This window comes from Tupaia chinensis, unplaced genomic scaffold (genome assembly GCF_000334495.1).
Source record: "Tupaia chinensis unplaced genomic scaffold, TupChi_1.0 Scaffold149686_1, whole genome shotgun sequence".
In the NCBI taxonomy this organism is placed as follows: domain Eukaryota; kingdom Metazoa; phylum Chordata; class Mammalia; order Scandentia; family Tupaiidae; genus Tupaia; species Tupaia belangeri.
In genome coordinates this window covers 65,061-81,963 of record NW_006209531.1, presented here as the reverse complement: position 1 = coordinate 81,963, position 16,903 = coordinate 65,061, and the positions used below count along the sequence as shown (strand labels likewise).

At 44.6% G+C, this 16,903-nt stretch overlaps 1 protein-coding gene across 1 annotated transcript in view; it reads left to right on the top strand.

Moving 5' to 3' along the window:
- The window catches only part of SMOC1 (SPARC related modular calcium binding 1), a gene marked incomplete at its 3' end in the record, with an annotated part of 75,071 nt that overhangs the window by 1,231 nt on the left and 56,937 nt on the right, over positions 1-16,903 (top strand). The window contains exon 3 of the mRNA XM_014585377.2: positions 24-123. Within this exon, the coding sequence (XP_014440863.2) occupies positions 24-123 (100 nt within the window). The remainder of the gene's footprint in view (positions 1-23; positions 124-16,903) is intronic.

Sequence of the window (16,903 nt, the reverse complement as noted above, 5' to 3'; positions counted from 1 at the left end):
CGGCTGCCGAGTCCGGCTGGCACCATGCTGCCCGCGCGCTGCGCCCGCCTGCTCACGCCCCACTTGCTGCTGGTGTTGGTGCAGCTGTCCCCAGCTCGCGGCCACCGCACCACTGGTCCCCGGGTAAGTGCGCCCCAGCCACACGACCACCTGTGGAGGAAAACGAGGTTGCCTTGCCCCTTGGGGTGGGAGGAAGAGGAAGAGAGTGTCAAAACCTTATGCGGACCTCCCCCCCCTTCCGGCTACTACCCCGCACCCTGAGTTACTGAAATACAGTTTTCTCCCACTGTCCCTTCCCTCTCCTTTCTTGCAGCACCGACCCTCCCCACCCCCGAACTGTCACTGGTGGGTTTTCTTTCCCAGTCTTTTTCCTTGGCATTTGGCTGTAAGACCCTCCGAGGTGCCTCCTGTGCTGGAGAGAATCTCGCTTTCCAGGCTCCCCTGTGGTCTGACACTGCGCTGGTTCCCCTGCACGCGGGCGTTCTTGGCAGGCGGCGTGGGGGGTGGTGGGGGGAGAGCTCTGCCGGGGAGTTTTAGGTTACTCGCGAGCCACACAAGGACCTTGTGTTGTTGTTTTAAAAAGCGGTCGGTGCTCATAAAACCCACAGCAGATAATTTTAACGCCCCCTCCTGCCGGGTGCGGCTTGGCGGGGGGTGCAGGAGTAGGGGCTGAGGGGAGGTGGTGAGGGATTGTCCTGTTCAAGGGTCTCTTCCCCTGAGTTCGGCGCAGGGAGGTTGAATTACTTGTTGAACCTTGATCTGATTGGAGTTTCTGACAGACATGAAACGTGCCAATTCTGTGCACAGGACAGGCTGCCTAGGGCACCGTAAAGTCTCTCCTGGAACCCGCAGCATTGTGTTCATTTCTGGTCTAGATTATTGCCCCCCACACCCCACCCCTAGTTGGTCTAATAAAGAATTTCACTGCCTTAAAAAATGTACTATTAAACCACCGAGTGGTTCATTTGACCAAACCGAATGCAGGCAGCCTCTGGCCAAGCATCAGTCTGTGTCAGGTGGCCACCTTGCTGGGTTAGCTTCTTGCCTCGACTGGCGACCGAGAGTCCATGTGTGAGCAGCTATGATCTCTGTGCAGACCAGTCTGGCTCCTCTACCGACTGCTGCTTTCTTTTCTGGCTCTCCTTCTGCTTAGACCCATTAGCACCTGTTCAGACAGCAGGTTCTTTATTCAGAGCCTTTGCTATATGCTCTTCGCTGTCCTGGGGGGAGGAAAGGCTTTGCAAAGCTGGACAAGCTTTAATGAGTGCCCAGATGTGGGCTGGTTACATCTGAGCCCAGCTATCACTGTGAGATCAGATTTGCAGCCACTTAGGAAAGAAAAGTGTTTGTCCCCGTGTTGGGCTGGCCTTCGCTTTTATGACCAGATGTGCAGCAGCAGCAGTTAAAGTGCGGCAGATTAGATCCAGGGCGTGTCATAAATCCTCGACAGCAGGCAGTCCCAAAGCTGGGGCAAGTAAGGGCTCTGGGAGTGACTTTTATGGATGCAGATGAGGATGCCTTTTAAATGAAGCTGCTTGGTTTGATATTCAGACTCGAAGCTCTTAAACTGAGGTCAGGGGAGCCATGGCATTCTTGCCAATAATTAGGAACAGTCAACACAGAGACGCAGACCAGTGCCCCCCTGAAATCTGGATGCCCGCCCACAGGAGGGTCGAAAGGAGAGAGGCCCTGAGACAAATGGTGGGGGGCTCGTTTGCTGCTGGGCATGTCTAGCATCTCGAGCCATATGGCTCTCCTTCTCTTCCTGAAACCGGAGGAAGCCGCTTCTAGGGAAAGCAGGAACACTGGTTAGGTTTCCCTCCAGCTTCTCTCCTTTATTAATTCAATAGGAGTGATGGAACATAGGCAGGAACTGTAAAATAGATGTGTGTGTGTCTGCGGCTTACTGCTTCTCTTTCTCTCTCCTTTCTCCCTCCCAGTTTCTTTCTCGTTCTCTCTTCCTCTCTCAAGCACACACGCGCGCGCGTGCACACACACACACACACACACACACGTTCAGAAAGCATGAAGGGGAAGCTGTTGTCTTGGGCATGTGGTTACTTGGTTGCACTTCTAGGCAACAATAAGGGCTACCATTTATGAACATTTGCACTGGCCACCTCCCTTGTTTTCCTATGGATCTAAGTACACGAACATGAAGCTGAGTCTTTTCACTGCATTCTGCAGATGAGAAAGTGAGACTCACAGAAGCTAAATTACTTGCTTGAACCACCCTTGGTGCATCTGTAGGTCTGGGAGCCAAATCTCAGCTTGTGTGGGTTTAAAGGGTGTGTGCTCTCCATACCATCAAGCAGTGGCAAGGACTGTCCATCCAACCAGTGATCCTGTTTCTCTTGAAGGACAAAATGGCTCAATGAGAAAACACTGAACCAGCTGTGTCAGGCAAGTCTCTAGAAAAAGTGTTATTAACAAGATATTGACTTGACAGGAAAGTCATGACGCATTTTTGCATAGAAAAATATATCATGACTTCCCAGACAACCTAATATTTTGCTGTCTGTATTGCTAAAAGGTGGTGTTTGAATTTCAACCTCTCCCCAAAGACTCCATTCTCTTCTATGACTTGTTGGTGGCCCCAGAAGTGTGGCCATGGCTGAGAGCAGCGGCGTCGTAGGAAGAGCAGAAACATCTGGCTTATTGCACTGTTCCCTTTAGGTACCCCTAGGTCTCTTCTGTTAATCTTTTGAGTGACAGAGGCTTAAGGATTGGCATCTTTTCCAGCTGGCTTTCTAGGAAACTGAGAGCATGCCCTTTTGCTTTAACTTTATCTGGCTCACTAATTGAGCTCCCCCGAGGACTAGACCCCAATCCTTGCCCCCTTATTTGCTTCCTGCCTTCCTTCATAAAATTCCTGACATTTGTTTGACTCTGGAAACCAGCAGCTATCAAGTATCAGATTGGAGGCTATTATGTAGGAAGCACCTGATTTTTGGGTCTCTCAGCTCTGAGCAGCAGCTTGACTACCTGGGATGCGGGTCAGGATTCTTTTAATTACTGCGGAGGCAGCCATTTCTTTAATCCTGCACAATTTACTGAATATGTTCAGGGGAGGGCAGGTTGGGGGAGGGGCTCTCCCAGGCTATGGGGTCAGGCCAAGCCGACTGCCAGTCTTTGTTTCATTCTCTGTCTGCCCTTGAAGACAGGGAGCGGGGTGAGAGTAGGAGCTGTGTCCATCTTGTCCATCAGGGAATCCCCTGAGCTCAGCACAGGGCCAGGTACCCGGCAGAGATTGACGTTGTTGGCGTTTGGGGCATGAACAAGTAAGGGCAGATAAAACATGTTTACCAGTGACCCATGGGTTCTGCTTTCTTGGTACCTTAGTATGGTTGGAGGCAGAAAAGAAGTTTGAGGATAGGAAGGGCCAAGAGGTTAGATTCAGAAGAGGATTTCTTAATCATTCTAGATATATTCTTTATTTGTTCTTTCTCCTCTCAATTACTTGATTCACCTTTCAAAACCCAGTTCCAACATCACCATCTTGGAATTTTTGTGCAGAACTCTCCTTTGGTTAGAATCGATTGCTCTCAGGACCAGCAGATGGCGTAATGGTTATGACACTGGACCCCGACATAATCCACCGCAATTTGAATCCCAGACCCAGCATCTTGAAACTCACTCCAGGCTGTGTGCCTGCATAGTCCAGAATCCCAAGAAGATAATGGAAGAGAAGGAATTGCGGCATAGCCATCCCCCTCAGGGAGTGATTTCTTATTTTCTCTCTCTCCGTCGTGCCCTATAGCAAAAATCTCTTTAAAAAAAAAAAAAAAAAGAATTGATCTCTCTCGTCTTTGAACAACTTCTGCAGCGGGTCCACTTGGATTCTAGCTTATACTTCTAGAGTGAGCATCTTAGCATCAGGCCAGCATCTTTATCTTCTTAGCACTAGGCTGCCCCTTAGCACTCAGGCATGATTATTAAATGAATAAACTTGTAAGCCCTTGGGGGCAGAATGGAGACCTTCCTCATCAGCACAGTTGCCACGTGGTAAAGCAGCTCTGTAAATATTTATTTAAATGAATTGGACTGTGTCTCGTTACACCACCTGGACCCCCTGCTTGCATTAAACCTGAAATTGATTTACAAAAAATGACTTTTCCATTTTTAGGCTTCTGTTCTTGTTTTACAATAAGTGTGTGTGGTGTTCACTGGAAGGTTGGGGGAAGAGAGATCGAACAAGCAGACTTGGATGGGGAAATTGGCTTTAGCTCCGCCCCGACCCCTTTTTGTATCGTGCATTTGCCCAAAATGAAGACGCTTCTAATCTGTCCTCTTCTGTCTAGCCTGCCCTGGTATGCGAGCCAGGTGGGTCCTCGTGTCTGCTTAGATGCTCTTCTTCTTATCTGTATGCTGGCAATACTCCCCAACCTTTTTTTCATGGGTGGGAGGGTTTAGCTCATGTAAATACTCAGGTGTCAGGCTAAGACCTGATTTCCACATTTTGGCTAAGCTGACATCAAATTTAAAGAAATATAACTGAGGGACCAGCAGTTGGCATAGTGGCTTTGTCGTTGGATTCCTATGTAGTCAACCGCAGTTTGAGTCCCGGACCTGGTGGCTTAAACTCACACTGGGCACCATATAGCAAAAACCTCTCCACCTCTCCAAACTCACAGCAGCGCCACTTATAAAGTATCTTGCTAAAAGAACTGAGCCTGAACCTAACAAAGCCTTTGGCTCTAACTACCAGGTTATATGAAATACAGGTGCCAGGGGACCAGCAGATGGTGTAATGGTTACGTTGCTGGACTCCCACATAGTCGACTGCAATTCGAGTCCCAGACCCTGAGGCTTAAACTGACGCCCGGCATACGTGCATGTGTACCCAAGATCCCGAGAGAAGAATGGAGGAGAAGGGATTGTGACATGGCCATCTCCCATTGCGGGTGATTTCTCGCTTTCTTTCTCTCTCTGTCTTTCTGACGAGCATGTGCACTCTATAGCAAAAACCTCTCCTCAAAAAAAAAAAAAAAAAAAAAAAGGAAATATAATTGAGTGGAATAGGAAGAAGAAACAATCACTTTAGAATCTCTAGGAAATGAAAACAAAATGGGGAAGACTTTGATATGTTCTCATTAGCTCCTGAAGTGGAATCGTCACATTTCCTACTCCTAGGTCTATATGGCCAAGAGAAACTTATGGCCAGCAAGAGACACGGGCAACTGTGTTTGTAACACCACATGCCTGGGAAGAGGCCAGCCCTTCAGTGGGAGGAGGCCTGCCCATCAGTGGGAAGAGGCCAGCCCTTCAGTGGGAGGAGGCCTGTCCATCAGTGGGGAGGCAGATGGACAGACTGTGATGTAGCCACACAGTGGAAAATTATACTTAGTCAGATGAATGAGCAACAGCAACCTGCAAAAATACAGATGAGTCTTGGCAATATGCTGTTAAGCAGAAGAAATGTATTGAAAACCACAGCGCATCTCTTATGAACTTATAATGAACTAAAGTTAATTTTCGTTTGTTTTTTAGTTTTTTTTGTTTGTTTGTTTAGTTTGTTCGTTTGTTTGTTTTTGCTATAGGATGTGTGTGCTAGCCTGCGAGAGAGGGAAAGTGGAAAGTAGAAATCACCCCCAGGGGGAATGACCATGCTGCAATCCCTTCTCCTCCAGTCTTCTTTTGGGATTTTGAGCATGCACGCACACAGCCTGGCATGATTTTCCAGTGCTGGGTCCAGACTTGAACCACTTATCTGGCCATGTGGGATCCAGTGCCTTAACCTCCCTGCCACCTGCTGGCCGTAATAAAAGAATTTTTAGGGGTACTTAATAACTACAATAAAGCAATATGAAAAGAAAAGAAAGAAAAGAAAAGAAAAGAAAAGAAAAGTAATGATGGACTTGGGTTCCAGGTGACATTAGGGTGAGGCAGGGGATGGATTGGTGGGGAAATCCTGTGGTTAATGAAAGGCAGTATCAATACCTGTTGTATTGGAGAAGGGATATTATTAAAGATCTAATGGCTGATTACATAAAAATCTAAGAGTAGGCCCCATATAAACCAACACTGAGTGTGTCATGAACCAGATTGTGATGAATTAAATTCTTTGTATCTAAGATCGAAGAAACAAAATGGCCTAAGTAAGGGACTCCTTTCTTGTTGCCTTCTCTCTTCTCCTTTCTAGATGTGCATGTTCCCTATCTAACAAATCCTACAGGGAGTGATTATTGGCTTTTGTTCTGATTATTGGCCAATTAGATCCAAAGCAGTCTCTGCCTTGGCCTGAGTATCTATATCGTAGGCCTGAAAGTTTGTTTGAATGCTGAGCAGACGTCGAGCAATCTACCCTCTCCCTTGCTCTGAGGGATCATCTGAACCCCCAGAGCTGATGTATGAGGCAGAAGCCTTATTTGCCCACAGGGGATGGAGGGAGCGAGTCGGGATGAGAGAGGCCTGTTTCTAGTTTGATGTCTGTCCTCATTCCCACCTCCTCCGCTGACTCCCTTTTGCATGGGCTCAGGGTGCATAGGGTGCATGGCCCACTTAGCAGGTATAGGCTACTCTTTCTCTCCAGACCACATTGAGATTTATTGTTTTGACAGCCACATTCTGGCATTGCTGCTGGTGGTAGTGGATGTCAGTGTGGAGGGCCCCTCCTTCTGCGTTTGTCACCATGGGGTCATTTGGGAGAGAACAAGGGTTGAGTTGCTGATGCAAAATCGATCAGAGCTGCTGTGAGGCCGGCCGAACAGGGTTAGCATTGTACAGCACAAGCCCTGATGAGTCATGTGCCATCGAGGGGATGAGAGAATTTGGATATTCATGAACACTTCCAACTGGCCCTACAAAGACCCTAAGGCAACATAGGCCATTATACTATTAATTGGTATTAATTAGTATTAATTTTTCACATCTAACCTTAATTTCTGATTAATTTAATTAGTGTTAATTAGTTAGTATTAATTTCTTCTGCATTCTGAATTTAATTGCTACATTACAAACTAGTCTTACCTTTGACCACCACCTGAGCAGTTAGGTATGAAGCTCTGTGTACCCCCTCTGAAATTGCTGTGGTTGACTTCAGCCTCCTTTATTTGAGCCAGGAAGGCAGCTCTCTTCTCAGGATAGCCTTTGTCAGCATCAGGAGGTCTAGGACTGAGCAGGTTCCGTGAGGTCGCATTGTCAGGTGCTCTACAGGTGGGAGATATGGATGGGAAACCTGCCAGATGCTCTGTGGATGGGAGCAACTGTGCCCCTCCTCCGTAAAAACCATTTCTGGGGAACCAGCAGTTAGCGTAATGGCTATGTCGCTGGACTCCCACGTAGTCAACCGCGGTTCGTGTCCCGGACCCGGTGGCTTAAAACTCACGCCGGGCGCATGTGCGTGCGTGCCCAAGATCCCGAGAGGAGAATGGAGGAGAAGGGATTGCGGCGTGACCATCCCCCCTGGGGGGTGATTTCTCGCTTTCTGTCTCTATGTCTCGCTCTGTCTGTCTGGCGAGCGCACGCACCCTACAGTGAAAATCTCTCCAAAAAACAAAAAACAAACAAACAAACAAACAAAAAAACCCATTTCTGTATACTACAGCATTGATTGGATTCTAGAAGGTAAGAGTTTTTTCTTTTTGTTTTTGGTATTACAGTGGAGAAAAACTGGACATACTTCCCAGAATGGTTTATTCTGGGGACTAAAAAAGCAGGACCATGCTCACTGGCCGAAAGGTTCAAATGCTACCTCCACACAGTCCTCCCAGACTAGCCCCAGGAAAGAATCTCTCAGCCTCTGGACTTTGATCACCCCTACGACAGTGTGTGTCCCCATCTGTATTCCAGTGACCAGGGGCAGCCTCAGTGCAGGCTTAGATGAAGACAGTCTCATGTTAGAGTTTGGGCTTGGCTGCTGTGCACTTGGGCTAGTAATGTAACTTCTTGTTCCTTCTTTCCCTGATTTGACCAGTGGAGGCCACAGTTTCTATGTTCCAGGGTGGTGGGAGGATGGATGGTGTTCGTTTGTGTTAGCTTCCGATTGCTGCTGTGACAAATTATCACAGGTTTAGCGGCTGAAACAATACAAATTTCTGGAGGTCAGAATTCTGACATGACTTTTACTGGACTAAAATTGGGGGATTGGCAGGGCTAAGTTCCTTTCTGGAGGCTCCAGGGTCCATCTGTTTTCTTGCCTTTTCCAGAGACTAGAGGCTTCCCACATTTTTTGGCTTGTGGCCCCTTCCAGATGCAAATCCAGCAATGGCTGATCAAGACCTTCTCATGCTGCCATCTCTCTGGTTCCAATTCTTCTGCTTCCCTCGTCCCCATTTGATTTAATGTGGTCCACGAGGTAAACTAGATGAAATTCCTTAATGTAAGGTTAGCTGATGGGAAACCTTAATTCCTCTTTATTGTGTAACCTAGCATTATTAGGGTTAGGACATGACATCTTTAGGGAGGCCATTATTCTGCCTACCACACTCACTAAGGCGCTGGTAGACTGCCTGGTTCATGGAAAGTGCTTGGTAAATGGGGGTGTTATTATGAACTGCATCTGCTGTTTTTTTTTTTTTTTTCCTGTAGAAAGGGAATCTCTTAATGGTGAAGTTGTTTAATTTCCTTTATAGCCTCCATCCTGCCCAAGAGCAGGTGCTTATGAATGCTTATTAATTTACTGAATGATAGTATTTTCTGTTTTAAAATTTACATGATATCATAAATAACAGTATTTTCAATAAAAGTACATGTTTTCTTTTCCTTGTGATGATATACTGGACCGTGAAAAGAAGTAAAAGAACAGTTTTTGTCTGTAAAAGAACAGTTTATATATAGAAAAAATAAGTGAATTATTCATACAATTGTCATCACATGTTTAATTTCTATTATTTTGATAGATTCATTTTAGTAATTATTAAATATATATTTTATAATGAGTCTCCTCTTGCTTGTTTTTAGATTTTTGCCGTAGCACTAGCTGAAGATAGACAAAGAGAGCCAGAGAGAGAGGGAAAGTGAAAAAACAACCCCCAAGGGGAATGGCCACACCACAATCTCATCTCCTTGGGATTTTGAGCATGTGTGTTTGCGCACCCGGTGTGAGTTTCAAGCCACTAGATCCAGGACTTGAACCACAGAATTGGCCGCATGTGATCCAGTGCCTTAGCCACCGCACTACCTGCTGGCCCACAATGAGCCTCTTTTAATCTCAGAGGTTAAGACATGCATCTTTAAAGAACACCCCCACCTGTTTCAGTTCACCCTGGTTTTTGAGTCACCCCTGAATTCAGTCTCTGACACAATTGGCCAGTGCTCATGTTGGGCGGACTTTTAGGGTTGTAACTCTTAGTACCAGGCCTCCCACTCATTTTCAGCATGCTTTGAACTCAGTCTGCTTTAAAGGAGAGTTTTCAATTAACCTCAGCAGGGCATAACTGTAAAAAATGTATTTATTGCTGCTGGTGGGAATATAAATTAGTACAATCACTTTGTAGAATTACAACTGAACTTGCATACATTTTCAACCTTGTTATTCTGTTCTGGTACATACCCTAGAGAAACACACTTAAATATATATGAAGAGACATGTTCAAGGATATTCAATACAGCATTTTTTGAAAGTAGTAAAATATTGGAAACTAGTTAAATGTCTATCAACAGAAGAATAGAAAAACATATAATGGTGTATTCAAATAATGAACTGCCACATGGCACTAAAATGACCGCTCTGAAGTGCTACTCATTAGCATGGATTGATTTCATAATATAGGCCAGCTGCAGTGATGCAGCGGTAACACAACATTCTGTGATGCTGAAGCCATATGGGAAGGTCCCAGGTTCACGTCCCGAGGCCTCAATGTGCACAATGGGTCTGTGCTTGCCATAATCCTGGTTGACTGAGATTGAAGTGAATCTCAAAAGATATTGTTGCGGGTGCCTGTCTCTCTCTCTCCCCCTTCTTCCTCCTCCTCTCTCTCTCATGGAAGAAACAAATACACTTTCGAATGGAAAAAAAAGAGAAAAATATATAATTAAAGTGTGTGAGGAAAGGCATATTGTAGAATATATATGTATTTACATAATGGTTGAAAGCAAAAACTTTTTGTTGTTTAGACAGTGCACACATTAAAAATGAATGAGAAAATTAAGTGCGATGGTAAATACAAAGCTCAGGCTCATGGTTATGTAGGTGTGAAGGTGAGGGGAAAAAAGAAATATGTTGGTGGCAACACTGAAGGCTTGGATTGAATTGGAAACTTAAAAAAAATTGGGTAGTGGGTAAATGGGTCTTAAAATTCCTTTTTGTATATATTAACTAATACCTAATACAATTTTATTTTTAATAAAATATTAAAATGCATGTAGATAGGTTGCAATGATTTTTTGTTTGTTTTCATTTTTAGTTTGCTTTAGGGTATGTGTGCTCACGAAAGAGAGAGAGAGAGAGGGAGAGAGAGAGAGGGAGAGAGAAGGAAAGTGAGGAATCACTCCCCTGGGTGGATGGGCATGCCATAATTCCTTCTCCTCCTTTCTTCTCTCAGGATTTGGGGCACAAATATACAAATGCCCAGTGTGTTTTTCAAGACGCTGGGTTCAGGACTCAAATACAGTCAGCCACGTGGGATTCAGCCTCCATAACCTTCATGCCACCTGCTGCCACCCCCCCCCTGAAGTCTTAAGGACAAATAATAGAAGTGGTGCTTCTGTAAGGGGTGCTCTGCTGAGTGATGGTGAGCTTGCCTTTCCTTTCCTCTGAAGGGTAAACCCAGGGGTAATCTACCCAATTTTCAACCCCTCACCCCTCAGCACACATGCTGGCCACCTCCTTTCTGCCCTCCTGCGACCAACCTGCTCTTCTGAGCTCAGGGCCAGGTACAGGCTGCCCTCCTCTCCCTGACGTGTCTGACAGAGATGGTGTTCACCCTCTGCAAGTCCCAGGCCTTGGCTCTTTGATTGTTCTTGCTTTCCCTAGATCATTTTGAATGAAGTCCATCATTTATTCAAAGTTATTAGTTATTAGTTTAAGATTGCTAGAGTTGGTAAATACAAATACAGATTAGAGTTAGTAAATACAAATACAGATTCCTGGATAAAATTGAATTTCACATATACACTAAATAACATTTTAGAAGTATGATCCAAATGAAAAATTCTTATTTACCTGAAATATAATTTTATTTTTGAGAGGTTTTTGCTATAGGGCATGTGCGCTTGCCAGACAGACAGAGAGAATCAGAGAGACAGAAAGCGATGGCCACGCTGCAATCCCGTCTCCTTCACACTCCTCTCAGGATCTTGGGCATGCACACGCGCCCGGCGTGAGTTTTAAGCTACCGGGTCTGGGACGCGAACTGCAGTCGACTACATGGGAGTCCAGCAACATAGCCATTACGCTAATTGCTGGTCCCATATCTGAAATATAAATTTAACTGGATATTCTGTATTGTGTTTGCCAATCCTACATTAATTTCTTTCTTTCTTTTTTCTTTCTTTTGTCTTTTCTTTGTGTGTGTGGGGATTATTATCTATCTTTGTTTTTCTTTTTTTTTTTGGAGAGGTTTTCGCTATCGGGCATGTGCGCTCGCCAGACAGACAGAGAGAGACATAGAGACAGAAAGCGAGAAATCACCCCCCCAGGAGGGATGGTCACACCGCAATCCCTTCTCCTCCATTCTCCTCTCGGGATCTTGGGCACGCACGCACACACGCCAGGCGTGAGTTTTAAGCCACTGGGTCCGAGACACAAACCGCGGTTGACTACGTGGGAGTCCAGCGACATAGCCATTACGCTAACTGCTGGTTCCCTCTATCTAGGTTTTTGACTAAACGTTAAATAGGGATTTGGCCACCCTGTAGTGGAGTGGTTAAGGTCAGTGCATTGGGATTAGGATCCCACATGGCCGGCTATGGTTAGGATCCCAGCCTTGGAGGTTTGAAAAACATGCCAAGTACATGTGCATGCCTGCCCCAAGTCCTGATGGGATGGAGAAGTGAAGGAAAAAGGATTGCAGCATGACCATGCCTCATCAGGGGTGCTTTCTCTGTCTCTCTCTTGGGCGATCATGTGTGTCCTCTGACAATTAATTTTAAAAATTAAATAATGGTAGGTTTAAAAAATTAATACTAATAATATTCATCTGTTTTACTGTCATGTGTAAATGGCTTTCTCAGTACAATATATAAAAAGACTTTTTTTTTTTTTTTGGCCATAGGGCATGTGTAAATGCTAGAGAGAGAAGGTGAGAGGGAAAGTGAGAATTCACCCCCCAGGGGGGATGACCACGCCACAATCCACTCTCCTCCATTCTCCTCCTGGAACTTTGGGTGTGCATGGACACACACCAACATGATTTTCAAGTTGCTAGGTCTGGGATTCAAACAGTAGTCTGCCATATGGGAGTCCAGTGGCTTAATCACCATGCTACCTGCTGGCCCCCAAAAGACAATGGTTTTAATCTACTAAATTTTTACACCTTTATGTTGCTAATCTATCATTATGATTTCTGTCTTTGGAGTCAAACCAAGAAAACCTTTCCTGTACTACGATTATAGAAATTAGGGTGAATAAGTTTCCAAAGGCTTGGGTTGCATAAACATCAACAAATAATGTTACACACTGGGCATCTGTTAATGTTTACTATGAGTTTATAAAGCATTTTCTGTGAACTACACTTCTTAATTCATCTTATAGAGTGCTTGTCCTGAAAACACTGGAAAGAAGATGTGTCAACTCTAAGTATTCTATAAAGTTAATTATTGGAGAAATTCATGTAAAAAGTGTTACTTTGTAGGCAGGTCATACTGGAAATGATACTAGGATTTTGGCAAATAATTTAGACTCTCCTTCATTTTGGAATCCATTTTATTTTAAAACAACTTAAAAAAAATCACAAAAACTTACAAATATGCATCAAAATGAGAGAGTAATATACTGACCTCCCATGGAACCCTCATTTAGCTTTATCAGATGATTTTGAAGCAAATCTGGTTTTGTGTGTTATCATCTGTAAATATTTTCACGTATGTCTCTGGAAGATTAGGTTTCATTCATAAAAACCTAACCACAGTGCCATATTACAACTAAAGAATATTGACAGTACTTCCTTAATACAGTACCAGCAAATAATTGACATTCAAATCTCCTTGATTATCTCATAAATGTGGTTTTTCTGTTTGTTTAACTCAAGATCCAGCAAAGGTTCACATATTGCAGTTGGTTGATCTGTCCTTTTCTTTTCTGTTCCTTTTTTCTTTCTTTTAATTGTCAGAGGGCACATGCACTTACGAGAGAGAGAAAGAGAGCAAGCGAGAGAGCGCTGAGGAGAGAGAGCGCAAGAAAGAGAGAGAAAGCACTCCTCAGTAGGGTGTGACCTTGCGGGAATCCATTCTCCTCCATTTCTCTACCCTGTTGGTATTTTGAGCAGGCACAAACATGTGCCTGGCATGGTTTTCAAGCCCCTGGAGCTGAGATTTGAAACACGATTGGCCATGTGAGATTCAACTCCCTTAACCATTAAGCTATAGGGCTGGCACAATAATTTCTCATTTAAAAAACCATACAGGCTGTGGTATTTTGTGATGGCAATCTTAGCAAATTATAAATACAGTGGCTTTCCGGACTGGTTTGAGCAAGCTGCTCAATGGTGTGATCCAACTGCCTTTGTCCCTCCTGCCTTTTATGGTACCCGTTTTATCCCAAGTCCAGCTTTTCTCATGGTGGCAAATGACTGCAGTGGTTCTGTGCTTCCTATCTGAACATCACACTAAAGGAGGAAAGAGAGAATTGGCCTTCAATAGCCTTCTCAGAAGAGGGAAAACAATCTTCATTCCTGGATGGTGTTAGAAAATTTTGGCTCTTAGCTTATTGACCTAAATTGGATGAAATGCCCCTCCCCACCCCTTTTGCTATCAGGTGCATGTGCTCATTGGAGAGAGACAGAGAGAGGGAAAGTGAGAAATCAACCCTTGGGGGAATGGCCATGCCACAATGTCTTTTCCTTTCTTAGGATTTTCAATGTGCACACACATGCGCCTGGCGTGTTTTCCAAGCTGCCTGGTCCAGGACTTGGACCACATAGTAGGCTATGTAGGATCCAGTGCCTTAACTGCCACACCAGGTGCTGGCACCCATAAGTGCTTAGATCCTTAGAGTGATCACTGTGGTAGGGGTAGGAGACAGGATTGCTTGTTTCTGGAACTGGGGAATCAGTTTCATCCTTTCGCTTCTCCTGACCACATGGTTACTGGACAAAGTGGGAGAGTAGAGGGGAGTCGGGGTGACAAGCAGTCTCCACTTTGGGATCTCTGGCATCTGGAGGCCAGTGGAGTAGTGGGCTGGGAAGTATGGTGAAGCATTCTGAACAGTGATGGTCAGGGCCTGAAAGCGGGCTCTCCTCGTACTGTGTGGTTGGTTCCTTCATCTATTCAAAGAAGAACAAATGACCTCTAAGGTCATTTGGAAACTTCAGAAAATAATAAATAGGCCATGTGGAGCTGATTCCAGAAGACCCGAATGATGGGAGCTTGATTGTGTAGGCCCACAGTTGGAAGATTGTCATAGATGCCTTCATTTTATGCGTAAGATTAAGTACTGTCCCGAGTACACTTGGCCAGCCAGTGGCAGAGCCAGGGCCAGACCCAGATCTCTTCCTTCATTGCTGTGTCCATGACTTTCTTTCAGAGATGCCCTGGAACACTTAGGAATGTGGCAGAGTTCCAGCCAAGGGGAGGAAATAGCTGAAATTTTCATAGAGGATTGTGTTTCTGAGTTGCCTTTGGCCAGTTCATCAATTTCTAGTGGTTGGAGCCTGAGGCCAAAACCTCAGGACATGTGGACTCTTCACCGCCCTTGCTGACTATAAATGCATTTTGTAGTGTTCTCGTTTCCTTAAAGGGGGAATGTTTCTGATTTTTGCAAACACTGACTTTTTCAGTAAGGAAATGTGAAGGGGAGCAAGTAGAGTAAGTAGCTGGCGACACAGTTTTGAAGTAAAAGTAGATCTTGGTGTAAGTCTCCTAATGTTTGTCACTGAAGACAGCATCAGGGTAGACATACATCAAACTGAAGGGCAAGTTGTTCAGAGCAGAGAGGGCATGTCTGATGGTTGGCACAATGATTTTCTGGAAGGCCTTTGAAATTTGATACCTGCCTTGAGGGGAGAAGTGGAAACCTTGTTTTTGTTGAGGAGATTGTGAAGGTGTCCCTCTTTCTGTGGTCACTTTCTCCCTGCCTGTCTGGTAGTGACTTCCAAAAGCCTTGGGGAAGACCCAGAGCCTGAAATCAGAGACCGAACAAAGGACAAGATGCACCATTTCCATCCTTCCAGTCTTCTTCCTGCTCAAGGGCCATGCGCCCTCTCTGGGGGTGTGATATCCAGCCTCCCAGCAATTAAGGCAGAGGCTTAGAGAAAAACTGGGCTCACAGCCTCAGTCCCATCTGTTGCTGATTCCCAGTCGAAGCCTTTTCTTTCCTTGGCGCTGCATCCACTTCGAGAATGAAAGGTATCTCCCATCTCACTGCTGGGTGACAGAGAAGTCTGAGTGGTTACTATTCAACTAGTTGCCCTCTTTCTTCCCATCCAGAAGGTAATTAGTATAGTGGTTTGGAGCCAAAGAAATTTAAGATTAGATCCTAGCTCTGCCTCTTTCTAATTCTGCCTTTTTAGGTAAATTAACTAAGTTTGAAGCTTCAGCTTTTCTCATCTGCAAATGGAAGATATTGTTTACCTCTTTGAGCTATTGTGGAACTTAAAGGAAGTAGTGGCGGGATGCTTGGTAAATGTTAACTATTCATAAAAATAATAGATGCAATAAAAAACTGTGAGAGGCTCACATGAGAATCCACAATTTTTTTTTTTTCCCACATCTTGGAATTAACGCTGAAAAAATCCCATCAATACAAGGAAGATTTATAACCTGTGGTTCTGCTTCTTTTTGTTTAAAATGAAGCTCATTTTTTAGTGCAATAAATCAAATGCCTTCCCTTCCCCAACCTGATGTATATATAAGGCAGGAGGATCCTCTTAAATGGAAATTGGTGAGGAAGAATGTTCTGCGTGGCGTCTTCTTTGGCGTGCTGTGTGGCTGTCTTCTCTTCCTGGCAACTACACACTTTGTCCTTTCAGAAGTCTTCTTCCATTTTCTTATTTCCTGGCATGTAGGTTACCCGCAGGTAAGTGGACATTTGATGTGCCCGTCTCTCTAACTTTCAGTTTGCCTGTGGCCTCCTCACTTGTCTGATGAGTTGTTAAGAAGAGTTGTTGATTTTCAGCTTGTTTGGCTTTTCACTTATTAGGGTTAGTGGAGACTTCCAAGCTCTTCACATGCTCACTACACCACCTTTATTCACTCCAAATGCACGTAAAGAGACGTGCTCATGGTGGAGCAGGAGAAATTCCCAGTTCTTGCTTAGGTAGCTGTACTTCTCAAAGTCTGTCGATGTGGAGGGAGGGCTAGGAAGAGAGGCAGAAGGACTGACTGCCCTACCCAGAGCCCCCTGTGTGGCAAGCAGCCAACTGACTATGTAGTCTTCAGGGGCTATGTGACAGGAGGGACTACATTCCATTTAAATTTCCATGTCGAAACTCCTAGCAAAGAACTTGGCATAGACTGGTGTTCTCTACTGTTCAAATCAACTAATTCTACAAATATTTATGAAGCTACTACCATGTGTTAGCCAGTGTTCTAGGTGTTGGAGAAAAACAAAACAAAATGGAACAAAATATTCCCTTGGGGGCATCTATAAACACTGGGTCTAAAAAGAGTGTTGATATAACACTTCCATGACTCTTACTATGTGCTAGGTACTTTTCTAAGTCCTTTGCATGCACTAATCCATCTTATTCTTATGACAGCCTTATGAGGGAGACATTATTATTATTCCTATTTTATTCATTTATTTATTTTAAGACTTTTGCCATAGGGTGTATGTACTCACTGGAGAGAAATAGAGAGGGAAAGA